This window comes from Misgurnus anguillicaudatus, chromosome 9 (assembly GCF_027580225.2).
Source record: "Misgurnus anguillicaudatus chromosome 9, ASM2758022v2, whole genome shotgun sequence".
NCBI classification, from domain to species: Eukaryota; Metazoa; Chordata; class Actinopteri; order Cypriniformes; family Cobitidae; genus Misgurnus; species Misgurnus anguillicaudatus.
In genome coordinates this window covers 4,146,340-4,166,888 of record NC_073345.2, presented here as the reverse complement: position 1 = coordinate 4,166,888, position 20,549 = coordinate 4,146,340, and the positions used below count along the sequence as shown (strand labels likewise).

At 35.0% G+C, this 20,549-nt stretch overlaps 1 protein-coding gene across 5 annotated transcripts in view; it reads left to right on the top strand.

Annotated features, from left to right (window-relative positions):
* Positions 1–20,181, top strand: part of p4ha2 (procollagen-proline, 2-oxoglutarate 4-dioxygenase (proline 4-hydroxylase), alpha polypeptide 2) — a 34,294-nt gene extending 14,113 nt beyond the window's left edge. The window contains exons 5-16 of one of the 5 annotated variants that reach the window (XM_055179738.2): positions 175–312; positions 3,082–3,321; positions 4,709–4,908; positions 7,240–7,416; positions 7,769–7,839; positions 9,640–9,739; positions 10,167–10,220; positions 10,889–10,948; positions 11,013–11,078; positions 14,893–14,961; positions 16,415–16,511; positions 19,590–20,181. In XM_055179738.2, coding sequence (XP_055035713.1) covers positions 175–312; positions 3,082–3,321; positions 4,709–4,908; positions 7,240–7,416; positions 7,769–7,839; positions 9,640–9,739; positions 10,167–10,220; positions 10,889–10,948; positions 11,013–11,078; positions 14,893–14,961; positions 16,415–16,511; positions 19,590–19,660 — 1,343 coding nt within the window. In that variant the 3' untranslated portion in view covers positions 19,661–20,181. Of the gene's footprint in view, positions 1–174; positions 331–3,081; positions 3,322–4,708; positions 4,909–7,239; positions 7,417–7,768; positions 7,840–9,639; positions 9,740–10,166; positions 10,221–10,888; positions 10,949–11,012; positions 11,079–14,892; positions 14,962–16,414; positions 16,512–19,589 lie in introns of all 5 variants that reach the window. The other 4 variants (XM_055179737.2, XM_055179736.2, XM_055179734.2 and 1 more) reach the window with 4 other exon arrangements.
* The last annotated feature ends 368 nt before the right edge of the window (positions 20,182–20,549 follow it).

Sequence of the window (20,549 nt, the reverse complement as noted above, 5' to 3'; positions counted from 1 at the left end):
ATTTTGGGAGTAGAGACATAAAACTAGCACGGCTATATGGGAAGTTTAGTGGTCATTAAACTAAAATGTTTCTTTGTTTTTATATTTTCACTCAAGTGGAAGCTAAAAACAGAGCTGAACATTTCTTCATTATTTTATGTGCTGTTACAACAACGTTTTTCTGCTGTTTTTAAGGTTTCATTTCGAACATATCGATCCATCGACAGTATTTCCCTGATGAGGAGGACGAGAAAGGTGCAGCCAAAGCCCTGATGCGTTTGCAGGACACATATAAACTGGACTCGGAGAGCTTTTCTAAAGGCAAACTGCCAGGTCAGGGGCAGTCCTCCGGTAACTCCATCTCTTTATCCGTCTTAACATCACTTATTCAGTATTACTGAGCTGTGGCGCTGAGCAACTCTCATAAAATATTTAAAGGATAGATCCTCCTTTTATTATGAGAACCTTTCGTTTAAGGGTTTTTTTTTTTGCAGGGGAACCAAATAATAATCTTCTGGAAATGTTCTTTTTTCGGTTTTATTTCTTGCAACCATAAAATGCATGCGATTTTGGCAGGGTTGTTACTAACACATTTTTCTGGTGTGACAAACTGAAAACAGCTGTGCCATCATTTAGCCACACAGATGTCATTTTTTCTTAAAGCTCCCGTTCTGTCAGTGATTTTGAAGCTTTGATTGTGTTTATAGTGGGCAATATAACATGTGTTCATGTTTCACGTGTAAAAAAAACGCAGTATTTTTCACACAATTTACTAATCTGTATAGCGCTGTTTTCACTGTCTTAAAAACAGGCTGATGTTTTCCTTGCTATGTGAAGTCCCTCCTTCAGAAATACGTATCGAGTTTTGATTGTGTAGTTTGTTTAGTGTGCTGTGATTGGATAGCAGCTTAGCTTAGCAGAGTTGTTTGAGCCAAAGCTGGTGACTGACGTATTCCTGTGGGCGGAGTTTAGTCAACGAACTGTTTTACTGATGTCATTAAAGCAGGAAATAGAGGGCTGTAGTCCAAACAGGCCGTTCGTTGTAGGCTTTAAAAGAGGAATTCTATTGAAGAAAATATATCGCCTGGCAGTGAACTTTGAGCTTTATCATTTTGCAGGTATTATTTATGCTATTATAGCAACATTACACACTAACTAAGGTTTAAAAAATGGTATCAGGAAGAACGCGACCTTTAAAATGAAATCTGGTTGTTTTTTTTGTTAATGCTAGCAAACACCAACATCTGAGGTAGTGGCTTATAGTAGGGATGTGTAAAGTTAATTTTCATTGAGTTAATAATTTACAATAGATGGCCGTGCTTTTTTATGGCTAACAAATGTGTTAATTGCAGCTTAATTGATTAAAAGGGTGATAGAGATGGTATTGGATTGGCATCAGTATCAGCATCGGCCCAGCCCTGGTAACAATACATCCATATGGATCGAAACATTGATTTAATTTCTAACGATATGATGCACCGATGACACAAATAAAAATCTATTTGAGGTACCTTTTATTTTGACAATCTTTTATTTTTGACAATCATTTTCGTTTATTTTCGTGTGCTAGTGTCAACAAGTGAATGTAATCCAGCAACAAAGCGGTTATAGCAGCAAAAACACAGCTAAAGTGCGTGATTATTTTTAAATCATCTAAAAATAACTTACCATTTTATTATAAGTCTTAACATTATTTTAGCTATTTATTTTATCTCCCTTTTCATTTAGTAACTTAAATATAAACTCTTACGTTTTCACATTTGAGTGATTTCTGATTGATTTGACACATCTGTATGAAAGAATATAATGTAAGGAAGTGAGAAGGTTTTTATTGTTGTATCTAGGCAACTAAACTACAGTGGTAAGATCTGTTAACCTAATGTAAAGTCTTTTGAAAGAAGTCGTGTTACTGCACCAGATCATGTCATTTTTAACTGTTGACGATTGGTTCTTTTTAATGGAAGAGTAAAAAGAGAGCGGCCATATTGACATTGCGACTTCCCCAATTTAAAGCAATGGCAGTGACGTATCTTGAATAAAATATCTTGCCTAAAGTGAATGAAATGTTTTTTTTTATGATTAACATTTTATTGATCATAAAATTTTATACAGTGAAACACCACCATTAAACACCAACCCCAGATACCCATCCACCATCCCCACCCAGCCATCACCCCCATAACAGATGACTCCTTAGTCCAAAGCTGCATAGTTCCTTTTGCTTTAAGTCCATTGATATCTAGTCCATGTAGTCATCGCGCCAAAAACTGCGGGATAATAAAAAATGCCTTTACATCGAAATACCTTACATATATTACATAGACCCCACAGCCTGTCCACATGCAGACAAATTATTAGCTATTGACATTTTTTTTACACTAACATAGTTAAATTTTTCTGTATGTCCTATTCTCACACGAGAATCACACCCTAACCCCAACAACAATTCAAGTTTTTCCCAATTTCTTGATATACAAAGGAATACAGCCTTATTTAGGGCATATTTTCATGTTTTATTTAGCCATCTCTAAGACCCACTCCTGAACCGATGGTGGTTTTTTCTTCTTCCAATTTTTAAGGATGATTTGTCTAGCAATCATGGCACTAGTTTGAATCCAACTTTTATATATAAATGAAATGTTTATTTGTCAGTAAATATTTGTTTGAAGTCATTTATATATTTTATAAAACATAATGTTATCTAACTTTAATGTGTGATTCTGAGGTATTTTTATTCAGAATAACCTGCGTTATGATACATACACATTAAAAAAAAAATGATTCCAGTAATAAAACAATTTAATGGCATTCCATTATGTTACGGAAACGTTAGGGGAACAAAAATTGTTATATTGTTAAATGTACTTGAGTCGTTCTGTCCATGGTTTGTGTAACATTAGCAACAGATTATTAGCTGTTTGATAATGACAAGTCATATCATATACTGCAGTTTTGATAAGAAAATACTCAGCAATGGTGTAGACTTATGAGCTTACAAACGGTTTCTCTTAAAGCAAAAATAAACACTACATATGAGCCATATAAACAACTTTAAATTGAGTCTTTAACATGTGTTAATATCATGTTGTGTTGTGTCCACAGGGGTGCGCTACAGTGCTCTGCTGACAGCGGATGACTGCTTTGACATGGGAAAGTTGGCCTACAATGAGAACGACTATTATCATTCAGTGCTGTGGATGCAGCAGGCTCTCAAACAGATGGACGCTGGAGAAGATGCCAAGACGCTCAAGGCTGACGTCTTAGATTATCTCAGTTATTCTGTCTATCAGATGAACGACCTGCCACGAGCCATCGAGCTCACGCGACGTCTGGTGGCCATCGGTAAGCCGACCTCTATCTGTTATGTACTTTACTTCAGATACAGTTGTCAGTTGAATTGATGCCCACTGTAAACCACATTTAGCTTAAAGTTAAAAGAATGATATTGATTATGAAAAAAAAATAAAATAAACAAACTGAACATTTGAGTTCATCTACAAATAAATGATGGTTTATATTTAATTAACAGCTAAATAGGCAAAGATTCACATTTCATGATATAGCAAATGAATTGAAAGTATGTAAACAATTTTCACAATTAAACTATATATAATGTTTGTTGTGAAAAGAGGAACAATCTGTAATTAGTCTTCAATTTTTTGCTCTTTTGCATTTACAGTGTTGTTAGCTTTTGCCGTGTCTGCCAGATCAGAGAACACTGAAAAATAAAACACAGAGTTTGTTATGAGCTTATTGTGAATCTGTGTTATCCAGTGAACTGTTTAAGATTCTAGTTGGTTTCTACTGTACATAGATATTTGAATAAGACCATCAAACCATACACAGTCTTGTTATATAAGTCTTATATAGCTGTAGTCCACTACTTTACCATTTGTATTCTACACGGGGAGTGCAGCCTGCTAAAGAATGTATTTCGTTTTAGCGATGAAAGATGTTTGTCAACATTGCTCACATGCAACATGTTTGTAAGGAGTGTTTCCATAGGTGTAGGATATGATGATATGAGATTTTATAGCTGGATGTTCCTGTTCCAACATGCAGTGTGACTTGCCCTCATATCCCATATTTAACAGTGCATATAGCGTATATATCTCCACGAAAGATTATTATTTTTTAGTGCTGGGCAAAGATTAATCGCGATTAATCGCATACAAAATAAAAGTGATTTTTGGCATAATATATGAGTATGTGCTGTGTGTAATTATTATGTATCAAAAAATACACACACATTCATGTATGTATTTAAGAAACATTTACATGTTTATATATATTTATTTATATTTTTATATATTCTATATTAATTTTTTTTTAAAATATATATAAGTAAAACAATTCTGAAATGAATATATGAATGTGTGTGTGGTTAAATATACACAATAATTAGACACAGTACACGCACATATATTATGCAAAAAAAATCACTTTTATTTTGCATGCGATTAATTGCGATTAATCTTTGCCCAGCACTATTATTTTTATGCATTCTGAAGAAATCCCTACCAGAATGTTTTAGATGTTTCCTTATATTAAACTGATTCAACAATAAATACAGCTTAAATATATTTTTAAAATATTTAAAATCATTCCACAGATTTTTCCAAAAAATTAATCAGAAAAAGCAAAAAAAGATCCACAGATATTCTGTCTGGCCCTGGTAATAATTCACTATCATGCATCCCTATTCTAATTAGTGTTTCTGGACTTATAGATCCCAGCCACCAGAGGGCAGGAAGTAACCTGCGATACTTTGAGCGTCTTCTCACGAAAGAGCTGAAGGACGCGGATGAGAGTCAACAGGAGCCTGCGGACGAGAGGCCCATTCAGTTGGATACGTATAAGCGACCCAAAGACTATTTGCCTGAGAGAGAGATCTATGAGGCCCTCTGCAGGGGAGAGGGGGTTCAAATGGTCAGTATATACCAACATGTAACTAACCATGTTGTTTTCTTTTCTATACCTCATGTTTCTTTCCTTGAGCAGTTTTAATTAGATGTGGATAGAATTAATACCCTGCCTAATTTTCTTAAACTTGCACTTGGCTAGATTGAGGGCTATGGAGGCGCCAGCCAAACCAGAAATTGTAATGGTACAGTAACAAAGCTGGAGATCTCCCCTCGAAAACGAGATGGGGCATCTCAAGGGGGTTATCCTTTAAATAAATTTCAACTATCTCAGAGGCACGTGGGGTTAACGACACTTACCAGTAGCCTTTTAACTCATTCACCGCCATTGACGTGTTATCTCGTCATTTATGAGTTCATATTTAACTAATAAATATGCCTGTCTGAACGAATTTTAAAGTGAAAGTGTAATACCGCTTTTATCCACCAGATGGATAAAAATGGAAGTTAAAAAGCCTTATGATTTATTTTAACTGCCTTTATGTTTGATAGTCATTCTGAGTCTGATCTCTAACATAAATTCCTTAAAAAAACGCAATTTTTTAAGCTTTTTGCTCAAAATGTTGTATTTTTGAAGAGAAATATCCATGTTTCAGTGGTTAAAGTAGAAAAAGTAAATATATAATGAAACGTTTTTTCCCCATTTTGTTTGTTTGTTTGTTTGTTTATTGTTTGTTTGAAAGCAGAGGGTGTGTTCTTTAATTTGATATAATTTGTATGTTTATATATTTATAGAAAATAATTTTTCCTGCAAGGAATTTTGTAAAAATTTTGTTAAAATCACAAAAATGCAGGTGGGCAACTTTTCTCAAAAGGCTGGCGGTGAATGAGTTAAGAGATTGAGTTTAGTCATGAAGGAAGCAGCTCCGACACGACCCACACGCTCCTCCACATGATGAAAGCAAGCGAATTGGCCTATTGACACAAAAATAATCTGTGAAGTCTGGTTTAGGTACGGAGAGCTTCATTTTGTTGAAAATTGTGGTGGCAGTGCGTCTTGAAGAGAAAACTCGTCAGCTAAAACGTCTGTGTTGAAAAGTAAGGTGACTTTTTGTTCATTTAACTCTTTCCCCGCCATTGATGAGTTATCTTGTCAATTAAGAGAAAACATGACGCTTTCCTGATGAGTGTTTAAGGTAATCTGTTTTGTCAATTGATATATTTGTATGTTTATATATTTATAGAAGAAAATGTTCCTGGAAGGCATTTTGTAAAAATCACATAAAATGCTGGCAGGCAACTTTTTAATAAAGGCTGGTGGGGATTGAGTTAAATGGGTTACAAGCTTTTTAGAAAGACATTTCTTGAAATCTTTGTATAAAAACAACTCGGAAGGACTTCGGATGAGTCATTTTTACTCCATAAATATCACTTATTGAATAACACTCGCTTCTCCCTAGCAAACTCCACATAAGTTGTTTGCTTGTTTTTGCATGAGCCCTACATTTTTGCCGGTACGCCTCAGGGACTAATTCATACGTGTGGAGCACCTCAGCTTTTACAAAATCTTAGTGAAGGGTTAAAGCAGAACAAACATAATGGGCTTTACTAGACAACTGCATTATAGCACCAGTCCAGCTTTCCTGCTATTCCTTTGAATCCTACAAAGTATGCATCGATATTGGCTTCTTGAAATGGCTGCACTACATCTGCTTACATCAAAGTAGGTTGTTGGATTGCACAAGATAGCCTTGACAGTCATGGACGGTGTACATGAACGTAGCATTGGGACTGGCTTCATTAGTGGATTTATGTGTTCAGGAGTCTCGACAGAAGAATCATAATGTATAATCTCACATATGGTTTGTTTACTGGAGAGTTTCTAAGGCACTAGTTTTTGTCAAATTAATTATAGATTAAAGTAAATAAATCTCCTGATTTATCTCATGTTCATATGGATTGTTATAAACAGGATTTTTAAGTTGCTCTGTTGCATTTGTGTTTATTAAATGCCTTTCTAAAATTGTCATGAAGGGGTGCATGTATGAATCTTTGTTGTTTGTCAAGTAAATCTCATTTAAATATTTTGTGAGATCAGGTTAATGTATAGGGGTGGTTTCCCGGACAGGGTTTAGCTTAAGCCAGGACTAGGCCTTAGTTGAATTAAGAAATATAACTTTTTTTTAACAAACATGCCTTACTAAAACATTACCTGTGTGCATTTTGAAGCAAAACAAATGTATTTGAAGATATGTCAGTGCAAGTTGTTTTCAGTTTGGACAGCTCTTACATTTATTTTAGTCTAGGACTAGTCTAATCCCTGTCAGGGAAACCACCCCATTATAAATTAGGTCTGACTGTCACATTAAATGAAACAATTTGAACGTTTCTTTTCCAGACTCCGAAGAGACGCAGTAGACTGTTCTGCCGCTATCATGATGGTAACAGGAATCCCCGTCTGTTACTGAAGCCCATGAAACAAGAGGATGAGTGGGACAGTCCTCGTATCGTTCGCTATCTGGAAGCTCTTTCTGATGAAGAGATCGAGAAGATCAAGGAGTTGGCCAAACCCAAGGTCAGAGGGCAAACCTAAAGGAATTGTTCACCCAAAAAAAGAAAATTTGCCCATATTTAATTAATCTTTAAGCCATTTATATGACTTTATTTTTATCTACAACTGGAGTTATATTCATTAATATCCTGGCTCATCTTAGCTTTGTAATGTCATGATATATTGGCCAAGATTATGAAGATCTAAAACGACTTCAGTGGGATAATATTCGGCCATATTACTCTGCCCTTATGAAAGTTCTTCACCCATATTAGTACATGACAACATTCATTGCTAAATGACCTAAAATAAAATGAACTGTTTTCTCTCACTTCAAATATTTTGCTTGTTTAATTTTGTTTTTACTTCTCTTCAGCTTGCAAGGGCCACAGTGAGAGATCCAAAAACAGGGGTTCTGACAGTCGCCCATTATAGAGTTTCTAAAAGGTGAGCACATACATGACGGTGATCGTGTCTACACTATAAACCTGACTTAACATACAGCTGACAATAGATAAAGATTTGAGCTTATGTGTAAATAACTAAATAAAGAATAAGAAGTACCCCATCTCACAACCCCACCTGCGCTCCTGAAAAAAATCTCACTTACCATTCGTATGAAGAATTAACATCTCTTATCCTACAACCCATGTTGTGATATATAATGTTTTCTTTTGCTAATGTGTGTGTTTAATATAGGGGCACTACCACCTTACTCACTACTGTCGACCAACATGTTCAATATTACTTTTGTATAGTCAACAACATGCAGTGTTACTTATTTACACAGTCTGCCAAATGATTTCTTTTCTCTCACTACTTTTTATAATGTGTATTTATGGGTGATTCTCACGAAAACTTGGTTTTAAAAATGTCAAGCATGAAAATGTAAAAATTGCTTAAATTTACTTTTTTTCCCACCAGACATTGAAAAACAAAGTCTGGAGTAAATGGGAACATTAATTTAAAAACTTTTACTTATCATTTAACACTTTTTGTAAGATAATTTAAAAAATTAGTCCTAAAAAATCTAATTATCGCAACAGTCAGAAAACATCAACACTGACATATTTTCAAAATGACATGACAAACCTGAAAGAACATAATTTGAAGATTCTGCACATGCATTTAAAATCAAAGTATTATGCTTCTATTAATTAAATTAACATTTAATAAGCATCTGTTGCGGTAATGATAATCAAAATGTCGTGTAAGCATTCTGACAAGACAATATTTCAAATTAACTGTAAAAAAATGATCTTACCTGGTAGCCATCTTGAAGTAACTGGTCCATGTGCTTGGTCACTCAAAATCAAACTTTATTAAAATTCTGTATGTGTGCTTAAACTGTTCTCAAAAAGTGTTGCGGAGGATGAGAACATCAGGCATGGACACATCATTTTCCTAATTTTTCTTAATTATTATTATACATGAATATTCAGTAAATATTTTTTCTGTCATCTAAGGTAGTCTAGCAAAACATCCATTTATTTTTTTTCTTAATATTTTTGTGTTCATTTGATTAAGTTACAACATAACGCATGTTCAAACACAGCCGGACACATTGCGGTAATGAGAATTTCAGCAGAAAATGAGATAAAATTTACAATTATAAATTCTTATGTTGAAATCACACATTGTGCAAGGTAGAACACAGTATTGTGTTAATTCTGATGCTTTTAAATGTTACTATATTACACATTTTAAAGCTAAAATCATTAGTGCTGTGGTGTTTCAATGGTTTCGTGAGAATCACCCATATATGTTAATATATGTTAATTAGAAAGTATTTGTTTATCCTATGTTGTGTAAAGCTATTGAGCAACTGAAACTAAAATGATATTATATGCTGTGATTTATTGACAATATAAGGCATAGTTATGTTTTAAAACCGAGCTACTACTAATATAACCGTGCATCACTCATAGCTGATTCTTTGTCTTTGTTTAGCTTTTTTCCAATGAATTGATCAAAACTGTTTGTCTCACTTTTAGTTTGATTTTGGTCAAATGTTAATAATATAATGACCCATTTAATTATTGAAAACAAATCCTGTGTTTGTTCATTTCCTGACAAAGTTGCAGTTTTGGGGCTAAGAGTTTTTGATTTGCCTGTACTACTCTGTATTTCTATAAAGCTGCTTTGGTGCAATGAATATTAGTGAAGTTGTGTTAGTGTAGAAATACATACATTTAGTTGTCTTTATGAGAACATAAGTGTTTTAATGTGTTTATCTTGTGTGTGCAGCGCGTGGTTAGATGAGGAAGATGATCTGGTGATTTCCAGGGTCAATCGAAGGATTCAGGATATCACTGGATTATCTGTGGACACTGCAGAGCTTCTTCAGGTGATTCTTTTATACTTCCTCTCAAAGTGAAATTTACTCATTAAAATGGATTTTCTTTCAGGTTATCTCTACTGAAACCCGGCTAAAATTTTACATTTTAACCCCGGTTAAGGAGCGTTTCACACTTGTGTTTTAGATACAGGGTTATTCACGTAGGATTATGAAACCCTGCTCTGAAGCTGCATTGCGTTGCCAAACTAAGCGGATTTATAACTGTTATGACTTAGCAACAGACAGCCAATCAGAAACTGCCTACCTCATTTCAAACTGTGTACCTCATGTCTGAGCACTGCCTGCTTTAATATAAATATGTCATTTTAATCTAATATCATTTTAAATGCTGCGTTGTGATAAATTGCAAACCGGTGCACTCCCAGCATGTACTATTTGTGTGTTGTGAAACTGAATGTGTGTTTGTGTGTTTCAGGTGGCCAACTATGGTGTTGGAGGTCAATATGAACCACACTATGATTTCTCAAGGGTAAGAGCATTTATACTGCATGACACTTGACAAGATTTGACCCCATACCTTACAGAAGAGTAATCAGGGTCATGTTACGTCATCAAAGCATGTACATGAAACAGTGTAAAGGATTGAATGGGATAAATTTATTACGGTACATTCACACGGGGCGTAAGCATTGACACTTCCCATTAACTTTAATGGGTGACGTCATGCATTGCCGAACTGAATTGTGGATCCGTTGGCGCCGCGTTACTGCCGTTGCTCGCTGGATAAGTTGAACATTTCTCAACTTTTGAAGCGGCAACGCGTGCATCAATCAGATCGCCTTATGCAAATAACCTAGTGCGAGCCAGCCAATTACGTTTATGGAAGACCGGACCATTGTGATTCAGACAAGCCTTCCGTCAAGCGTTAACGCTTTCGCCCCGTGTGAATGTACCATAAGAACACACAGTAACAATGGAAAAGTAAAAAAAATAAATTTCTAGAGAGTAGTATAATGCAAATCGAATAATGATGACTTTACAAATGAGCCTAAAAAGATTTTTAACAGTTAATAGAGGGATGTAACGTGTCCCTAAGACATGTGGTGATACATATTGAGTGTAGTTTGCCCTTCGAGGCGGAGATAAAGTCACTCCTGCACATGAGTCTGCTTTAAAAGTTACAAACATCTGTTGCAGCGTCCTTTTGACAGTAACCTGAAGGTTGATGGAAATAGACTTGCCACCTATCTGAACTACGTAAGTACATGCGTGTGTGTGTGTGATTGCTGCCTGTCTTTACTCTCAAATTTTATCTTCATAGAAAGATGAACCTGATGCTTTCAAATCATTAGGCACTGGAAATCGTGTGGCTACTTATTTAAATTATGTAAGTATGAGTATCTTGTGGTTCCTGGTTCCAGAGCGCATGTGTTTTGTGATTGTTCATCATTCAATGACTGAACGTTCATTTAAGGCTTTATACCCAATCACTAGTGATGCACCGATGTGAAAATTTTGGCCGATGCCGATAACCGATATGACCCTTGTCTGTTATGGCCGATACCGATATTTGCCGATGCCGATATCTCTGTATAAAAACACATTTTAATGATAATCAAATAAAGAGCTATTTTCCAAAAAAAAAATGTACTTTTGTAATTTATTCCCAGAAATGACTGATTGGGCACCTTTACCCATGTGCAAAATGTCATCAATTAGCTGATTGATATGTAAGCTTATTCTTTGTAAGCTTCGGGATGCTTATTTTTTAAGTGGGTGATCAAATTGGTTGTGTTGAACAATTTGTCCCGAACTCCCCCTCGTATCACCTGGCCCTCACTCTCATTGCACACAGCAGCAGGGGTGTTCGGACTTTTTTGTGTGGTGATCTACTTTTAAAATGATAAAGCCGACAAGATCTACATGCTAAAAAACACTTTAAATGCGTGGACTATACTGCATATATCTCTACATTAGATTTAGGGCTGTCACCATTACTCTATTTTTTTGAGAAGTTGAAAAAAATCCTGGAGTTCATGTACTGTATAAAATAGCAGAGACACGGTTTAGTAAAACAAACTAGAAAGAAAATGACAATAGTATCAGAAGCATATAAATCAGCACAATGCTGCAGCTCTCTCTCTCTCTCTCTTCCTCCCTCGTTCGCTCGGGCGCGCGTACACACACCGGGCGCGTGCATCAGCTGCATGAAGGAAAGAATGCGATTGCATCCTGGTAAATTTCGGAAGTTTACACTGCAGCGGGCAGGCATAAAATTTATAAAAACACATTTGAGAAGAAAAGCACAGCAACTCAAAAAGACTTTGTGTTTTACTCTAAGACAGTGGTGTCCAGACTTTTAGCCGACAAGTTCTACATGCTAAAAACACTTTAAATGCGTGGACTATACTGCATATATCTCTACATTGGATTTAGGGCTGTCCACCATCAGAGCATGTGAGTGAAGCAGAGCGGTGTGACGCTCCGCTAAATATTCCGCTCTACTGTTAAAGCGCTCCACTCAGTCGCTCACCGCCCAAGCAAGCGCTCCGTTAACTTTCCGCTCACGCTCGCAAATAAACCAATTCCCGCTCAGATCCCGCTCCGATATAATTTTTTTAAGTAAGCCAAATTGTTTTCTTGGATAATTGCATTTAATTAAAGTATTAGCTGATAAATCGCAGTTATGTACAGTTGTGTGTTGGCTATTATAGTTTAACTGATACGGAGCTCCGGATATAATTAAAATTAACAAATTGTTTCCACGACATTCACATGTTTTACTAATTTAAGTAATAATAAATGTAATAAGTAATTACGAAATATTATAATAATTCGTTCCCCTTATGAGAAAGATTAACAAACTATTCTGTTATATAAATATATTATTTGAAAAAACTAAAATAAATTGAAGAACAATTTCTTAACAAGAAGGTTTTTAAAGTGCAAATTTACAGTGCATCAGTAAATACAGAACACAGCTGTGTCTTAAAGAAATTAAAATTAGACAGTATTTATGAACCTGTAAATGTACAAAACGAATGCAATACAGAAGGCCATGAGTATTTATTTATGGCATTTTCAATAGTATCTTGGTAGATAAATTAACGTGTATCTATATAGTATGAAAACGAATAAATCATTATTTTGGCTAAATTCATCTGGATATATCATTTTAGTCAGACTGATTTGTCATCATTTCAGAAGCTTAAATGCTATCTAAAACAACTTACATTTTATCCCGAGTGTTACTTGGTCAAAAATATTTTGAAATATAGCCGCGAGAGCAAATTATAGCACAAAAATGTTTAGCTCACACGGACCGAATGAAAAGCCGTTAATTAAGCGAACTCTCTGTAAAATAGAGGACGTGCTGAATCAGTCGAGTCGGCAGATTCTCATCAATGTTTATAATGTTCCACGCATGCTGTTGATGAAAAAAATAATATCTAAATGTCCAGGGAAGAGTCCAGTGTTCAGTCAGTTAATATTAAATGCGTTTTTGGCTGAAGCTTTCTCATCCACGGAGCGGAGAACTATAAAGATTCTTATTTTAAATGGTTTTAATGCTGGTAAGCAATCAGTTAGCCTATATTATGGCGCTTTGTATTTGTGTTGATCAGTTAGATTAAAGTAGCTATTCTCGAACTAGCAAATTACCAAAGGGCATTCTGGGATGAGCGAGCGGTGCTGAGGGTATTGAGCGAGCAGAGCGGAAATTTCGGAAATGCGCTCTGATGGAAATATTACCGCACCGCTCACATGCTCTGGCGGGCAGGCATAAGATTTATAAAAACACATTTGAGAAGAAAGGCACAGCAACTCAAGACTTAAGTTACGTGTGTCACAATTACTCTTGGAGGCATTGAGCAGCATAAGGATACACAGTTAATTTATGTGCAATCTACCGGCATTGCCTTTGCGATCGCGATCGACGTATTGGACACCCCTGTCACACAGCATAGCGAGGATCTTCTTCAGACACTTTGAAGAACGACCAGGCAAACGACAGAACCTGCTTCAGCACATGTGTAACTTATGCCTTTGTGCAAAAACAAACGTACTCGCCCCCACACTCACGTCTCCTACACACACACGTCAAATACACAGGAATGATTATCGGCCTGTTCACATCGGCCCTATTTTGACATCGGACCGATGCCGATGTGTAAAAAAATGACCATATCGGCCGATATTATATCGGCGGCCGATATATCGTGCACCACTACCAATCACCATTAGTCCTGAGAATGGACTGCATAACCCTCCTAAACTCAAACCTATGCCACGTCCAGGAGCTGCACATTCTTAACTCTTTCCCTGCCATTGAGGAGTTATCTCGTCATTTAAGAGAAACCACTTCCCTGCCAGTGACGAGTTTTTACGACAATCCATATTTCCACTATTATCCACTAGGAGATGCTCTTACACAACTTATAAAATACTGAAGCATCCACTGATCCAAAAACAGTAAAAATTCTGTGTATGTTTTGATCATCGCTCTGAATCTGATCTCAATCAAAAGTCCTTCACAAAAATTTAATTATCTCAGCTTTTGCTCAAAATTTTTCTTCCCATATTTGAGAGGTGATAAAAAGAGAACAAATGAAGATAGGATGAAATGTGTTTCTTTTTTTTTTTAAAGCAGAGGGTCAGAGCGAGTACACACAAAACATGATCCCACCATCTCTAGATAACTTACGATTCACTATGTACAACATTATTATAACTTTTATTTAACCAGATGGACTCTCTGAGATTAAAACGGTTACATTTCGCTGAGTCAGACTCCATATGTCAAATAATTTCCTTAAATTGAGCAAGAGACACCAGATTTTTATGCAACATGTTCATGACATTTACATTATGTCAGTTGTTCTCAAACTTTTCAGTGTGCCCCCACATGTAAGGTTGCCCCTTAAAGAAAATTCATGACATAAAACAATTTAAAACTTAATTTGAATTTAACAAAATGCATTAAATTATACAATGCAGTGCTGTTAGTTAGTAGCCTTATTTTTCTGAGATTTAATTACACAGAATTTATATTTTATAAAATTAGGACCCCCTTGGCACCCCCCCCCCCCAAGTTTGAGAACCACTGCAATATATTCATGAAGTACCATTAGACCCCCTTTCCTTTATTCAACCCTTCCCAATGAATGTTGATGTTATTTATCTGCTGTGTCTCTGTATTACAGATGAGTGATGTAGAGGCTGGGGGAGCAACCGTATTCCCTGATTTTGGTGCCGCTATCTGGCCTAGAAAGGTACAGGCAAACTTTTTTTAAATGTAACATATATGATTAAATAAACAGTACTGCCCTACAAAGGCAAAGCGCAGTAACTACGCATTTGGTCAAAATTGAGTTATGGGTTGAAATGGGCTTTTTGAGATCTGTTGTGTCTGGTGACAAAGTCTCCTGGTTCAATTTTGTCCCATTTCAGAGAAACGTGTGTGCCAAAATTGCAGTAACATGTTTGGCTGGTTTAAAAAACTTTTTTTTCCATTTTTCTCAGTTTCAGTGTTTGCGTAGTTACTGCACTTAGCCTTTGTAGGTCAGAGTAGTTTAGTTATGATGGGGTTGAAAAGATTTCTGAAGATCTTCTGTAAGGAGATAACAGTTTAAAATGTAAAGCCATGGAAAAAATGAAGAGCCAACTCCAGTTTTGGCTTTAAACATCATTTCAAAAAATTTTATGGCCATTTCAGTCCAGTGTCAGTTGAAATACAACAAACGCAAACATCAGAAATGAGAATAAAGTCAGCAACCCAACAGCAATGTAAAAGACTGAAAGGATGATAGCACACATGAAAGATGTGATTAAAGTCAGGGTTATTCCATCAAATATACACTTTTGAACTATTCCTAAAATTCAGAAACATTAGTGTTGTGTTGTTAAAAAATGAATATAAACTTGTTTTTTAACATTACATTTTTTATTAGTTTGTTTGGTTTAAGTTTTCTGCAAATAAATGCCAATGAAAACATTATTTATATTAGGAATTTGTCAGAAATGTTAACAAAAATTATCATTTTACTTAAAGGATTAGTACATTTTCCTAAAAGAAAACTCCAGATAATTTACTCAGCACCATGTCATCCAAAATGTTGATGTCTTTCTTTGTTCAGTCGAGAAGAAATTATGTTTCTTGAGGAAACATTGCAGGATTTTTCTTATTTTAATGGACTTTAATAGAGCCCAACAATTAATACTTAACTCAACACTTAATACTTAACTCAACACGTAACAGTTTTTTTCAACGGAGTTTCAAAGGACTATAAACGATCCCAAACGAGGCATAAGGGTCTTATCTAGCGAAACGATTGTCATTTTTGACAAGAAAAATAAAAAATATGCACTTTTAAACCACAACTTTTCGTCTAGGTCCGGTCCAGTGCGACCTAACTTGGTGTTGAGTTAAGTGTTAAGTGCTGGGGTCTATTAAAGTCAATCAAAACGAGAAAAATCCTGCAATGCTTTCCTCAAAAAAACACAACTTCTTCCGGACTGAACAAAGAAAGACATCAACATTTTGGATGACATGGTGGTGAGTAAATTATCTGGATTTTTATTTTAAGAAAATGGACTAACCCTTTAAGCACACATCAAATGAATTTGTACAATTATTATTTTGGAGGAAGTTGACAGTATTCGAAAGGGAGGATATTCATGTCATAGTCAATGATGTAAACTCTGTCATATGTTGTGTTTGTTTAGGGAACAGCAGTCTTCTGGTATAATCTCTTTAAGAGCGGTGAAGGAGATTATAGGACGAGACACGCCGCCTGTCCTGTTCTCGTCGGGAGTAAATGGGGTAAGAATACACAACTAAATGAACTTTGGGCTTTAAACACTGCAGTCTATAAATAAAACGTAATATTGTTTAAAAAATGTAAATGCACATTTGTTCTGATAAACTGAGAGCTATTAAATAAAATTTAATCATAAATGAAACATTCAACTGGAATAAAATAAGAGAAGATAAAAGACAGCTAAACTCTGATATCTTTAATATTGACTGAGTAAAATAAGATCATATCAAAGATTAAAATCAATAAGTGAAATCAATCTTTGATGTTTTACATCTCATGAATAGATTATTAGATTTTTGTTTTTAACTTTGATGTCTCCAAATGCTGTTATGTAATGATTTCACTTCTGTTTAATAAATGTTTTATTTGATGAAATGTTGACATTAGGTTACATCACTTCAATTTTATTTGCAGTGTCATGTTGACTGCATTTATTTAGACCATCTTATCAATGTTATTGAAAAACAAATGAATGACTTGATAATTGAAGAGAGATTTAAGTTGATCAATGACAAAGCCATTTGTTTGGTTTCATCACTACTTAGTTGCAGATTTATTTCAACAAATTCTGCAACCTAAGACTTTTGATTATTTATTGTAAATGTTAGGGGTGTGACGAGATCTCGAGCGACGAGATCTCGCGAGATTAAATGTGTCTCGCGAGATTAATTATGTCACGAGATTTCTCGTGGAGGTGAAATTCTGGCTGTTTCTCAAATAAAAGACTGCATCCTTCGGAGGTCGCATTTGCAAACTGCATTTCCGTCATAAAGACTGTCTTATTAGAGACTATTAACAATTATAAAGTTTACTAATTATTTAGTTAATCGCATATTGTTGTAATATGCTCACGACTTGTGAATGTAATGCTCAGATAATGATCTGAAATAAACCTTGATGACGTATTATGCAGCCTGCATATGCGACCTCTGAAGGATGCAGCTTTCTGTTTGACCCTTTACAGTGCATGCATTATATTTGTCTTTTACTGCGTTTGCTTTTTTTGTTTGGGTTTCCAATAATGTTCATTTGGGAACTCGTGTGAAGTCTGAGACGCGTTGTGTTTGTCTGTTGATCAGTGTCAGAAGTCTCAGCAGATTAAACCATCACAGAGTTTACATGATTTAATGTCTGCATTTTCTTCTTGCTCAAAAATGACAATGGCTGTATCATTTCTATTGTAAAGAAATGGACATACATTAAATATTCAATTGGATTTAAACATTGTTTGGCTAAAAATAAGCGTTTCTTTGTCTAAACTGAAAGTGAAGATAGCGTCTGCGAGACGAGTCCACTATCGCCCCCTGCAGGCTTCATTTGTTATAATACATAATGCTTTTAATTTATAGGCCACAAATGTGTTTGTTAATGTAATGTTGTTTAATGTAACTTGGTTTTTATTTGAACCAATTATTATTGCATCTTTGTTATAATGTAATTTAAAAAGGCAATTGCTCACTTGGGTCTATTTTTATTACCCAAAAATAACAAATTACTTCATTATCAGTTAGCAAAATAAATAACTGTTAGGGCCAGTCCTTGGTTAGTTAAAACATTTAAAAATTACATGATTTCAGTTTCTTATTCATTTATTTTATCATTGAGGATTTCTTAAAAAGAGTAAAAACACCCCTAGTAAATGTATTTATTGTAAATTTAATTTTCATCTGTAAGATTTAAAGGGAACATACCATGAAAATCTGACATTTTCCATGTTTAAGTGCTATAATTGCGTCCCCAGTTCTTCTATCAACCTAGAACGTGTGAAAAATGATCAACCAAGTAACTAAGATTTGGTTAACCATTCTCTACAAGTATGTGAAAAATTAGGTCCTTGAAATTTGGCTCCCCTTGTGATGTCATAAGGGGATCTTATTATTATTTTAATACCCCCCTTAATCTGCACTATCCAACCACAGCACTGCCATTTAGTGCAGATAGAAAGAGAAAACATAATTGATAGCACAATTGCGTTTCAATTTCATCAAATCAGTGTTGCATTTTATCAGCTCATTTGCATTTTAAAGGACACACCCAAAACGGCACATTTTTGTTCGCACCTACAAAGTGTCAATTTTAACATGCTATAATAAACTATCTATGGGGTATTTTGAGCAAAAACTTCACATACATACTCTGGGGACACCAAAGATTTATTTGACATCTTAACTCATTCACCGCCAGCCTTTTTGAGAAAAGTTGCCCACCTGCATTTTTGTGATTTTAACAAAATTTTCACAAAATTTCTTGCAGGAAAAATTATTTTCTATTAATATATAAACATACAAATTATATCAAATTAAAGAACACACCCTCTGCTTTCAAACAAACAATAAACAAACAAACAAAATGGGGAAAAAAACTTTTCATTATATATTTACTTTTTCTACTTAATTTACCACTGAAATATGGATATTTCTCTTCAAAAATACAACATTTTGAGCAAAAAGCTTAAAAAAATTGTGTTTTTGTAAAGAAATTTATGTTAGAGATCAGCCTCAGAATGACTATCAAACATAAACGCAGTTAAAATAAATCATTAGCTCTTTTTAACTTCCGTTTTTGATAAATTCGTTTTGGTATTGGATAAAAGCGGTATTACACTTTCACTTTGAAATTCGTCCAGAAAGGCACATTTATTAGTTAAATATGAACTCATAAATGACGAGATAACTCGTCAATGGCGGTGAATGAGTTAAGGTCTTGTGACATGTCACCTTTAACAAGTGAAGGCATTACTTAACGTCAACTCGCCTGTTTTTATTACTATGTTCTATGGGTGTTGATTATTTTTCTGTAAACCGCACACCTAACTTGTCTTAAAATGTCTTAAAAATAGGCACCAGAGCAATGTTTGTGGTAACTGTGGTATAAGTGGAATAATTGACTCCGGTCCTTTGAATTATTTGAATATAATGCACACCTGCACACCACCTGTTTCTCCGCTTCGTGCCGCATTACCATCTTGGTGTGCATTATTTTCTTATAATTCAATGGCCCGTCGTCAATTATTCCTTACATAATGTATTATGCTTTAAGATTTCATCATCAGTTTACAAGCGGTTTCTTTGCTCTTACAGTTTCAAACAAATGGTTTCATGAGAGAGGCCAGGAGTTCAGGAGACCATGCGGCCTGACTGAAGTGGACTGATCTGATGCAGTGATGATCTGAACACACACTAACACACACACATGCTGGCATATGTGGTTTATGGGGACAATCTCATAGACGCAATGCATTTTATACTGTACAAACTGTATATTTTATTCCTCTAACCTATGGTCACAAAAACCTGTTGGCAGTCTTTAATCTGTGAAAAACTACCATTTAGTATTTGAAGACCTTCAGTTTACACTTCCTGTGTCCCGTAAACCATGCTTATAGCATCATAAACATGTCAATATATACTATTCATGTAACACTATTCCCCTAAACCACATATACCAACACACATGCGTGCACACAGACTGAAACTGAGAGATTTTATTTTGTATTATTACTTTCTGGCCCTGTTTAACCTCACATTTGTGCAAGGTGCTGATGTACTGGAATATCACTTCAGACCAGACCTTTTAATACATTTGTCATGGATAAATTATTGCCCTATAGTGTTCTTTTGATGTTTGTTTTATGTTGCTGTAAAATTTGCAATAAAATGTCTTAAGTTTGAAGGCGTATTTCTTTGGATTTAATTTTAGTTTATTTCAGTCTGTTTCTGTTATCCACCATCTTTCTATCTGTTGTTGTTTTGTCTGCCTGTCTACAGTATATCATTCACATACAGTCATGTGAAAAAGAAAGTTCACCCTCTTTTTAAATGCTATGGTTTTATCTATCAGGACATCTGGGCCGGACTCACAAAACATACTTGAGATGAAAATTCTTCATTTTTTTTCTTAAAATTAAACTTAAGAAAAAAGTTACGAATATTTTGTATTCTCAAAAAAGCTTCTTAAGAAAGTTCTTATTTTCTTCCTTCAGGATGTTCTTAAGAAAAAAAAACGTAAGAATTCAAATTTTCATAAAAGAAACTGTCTTA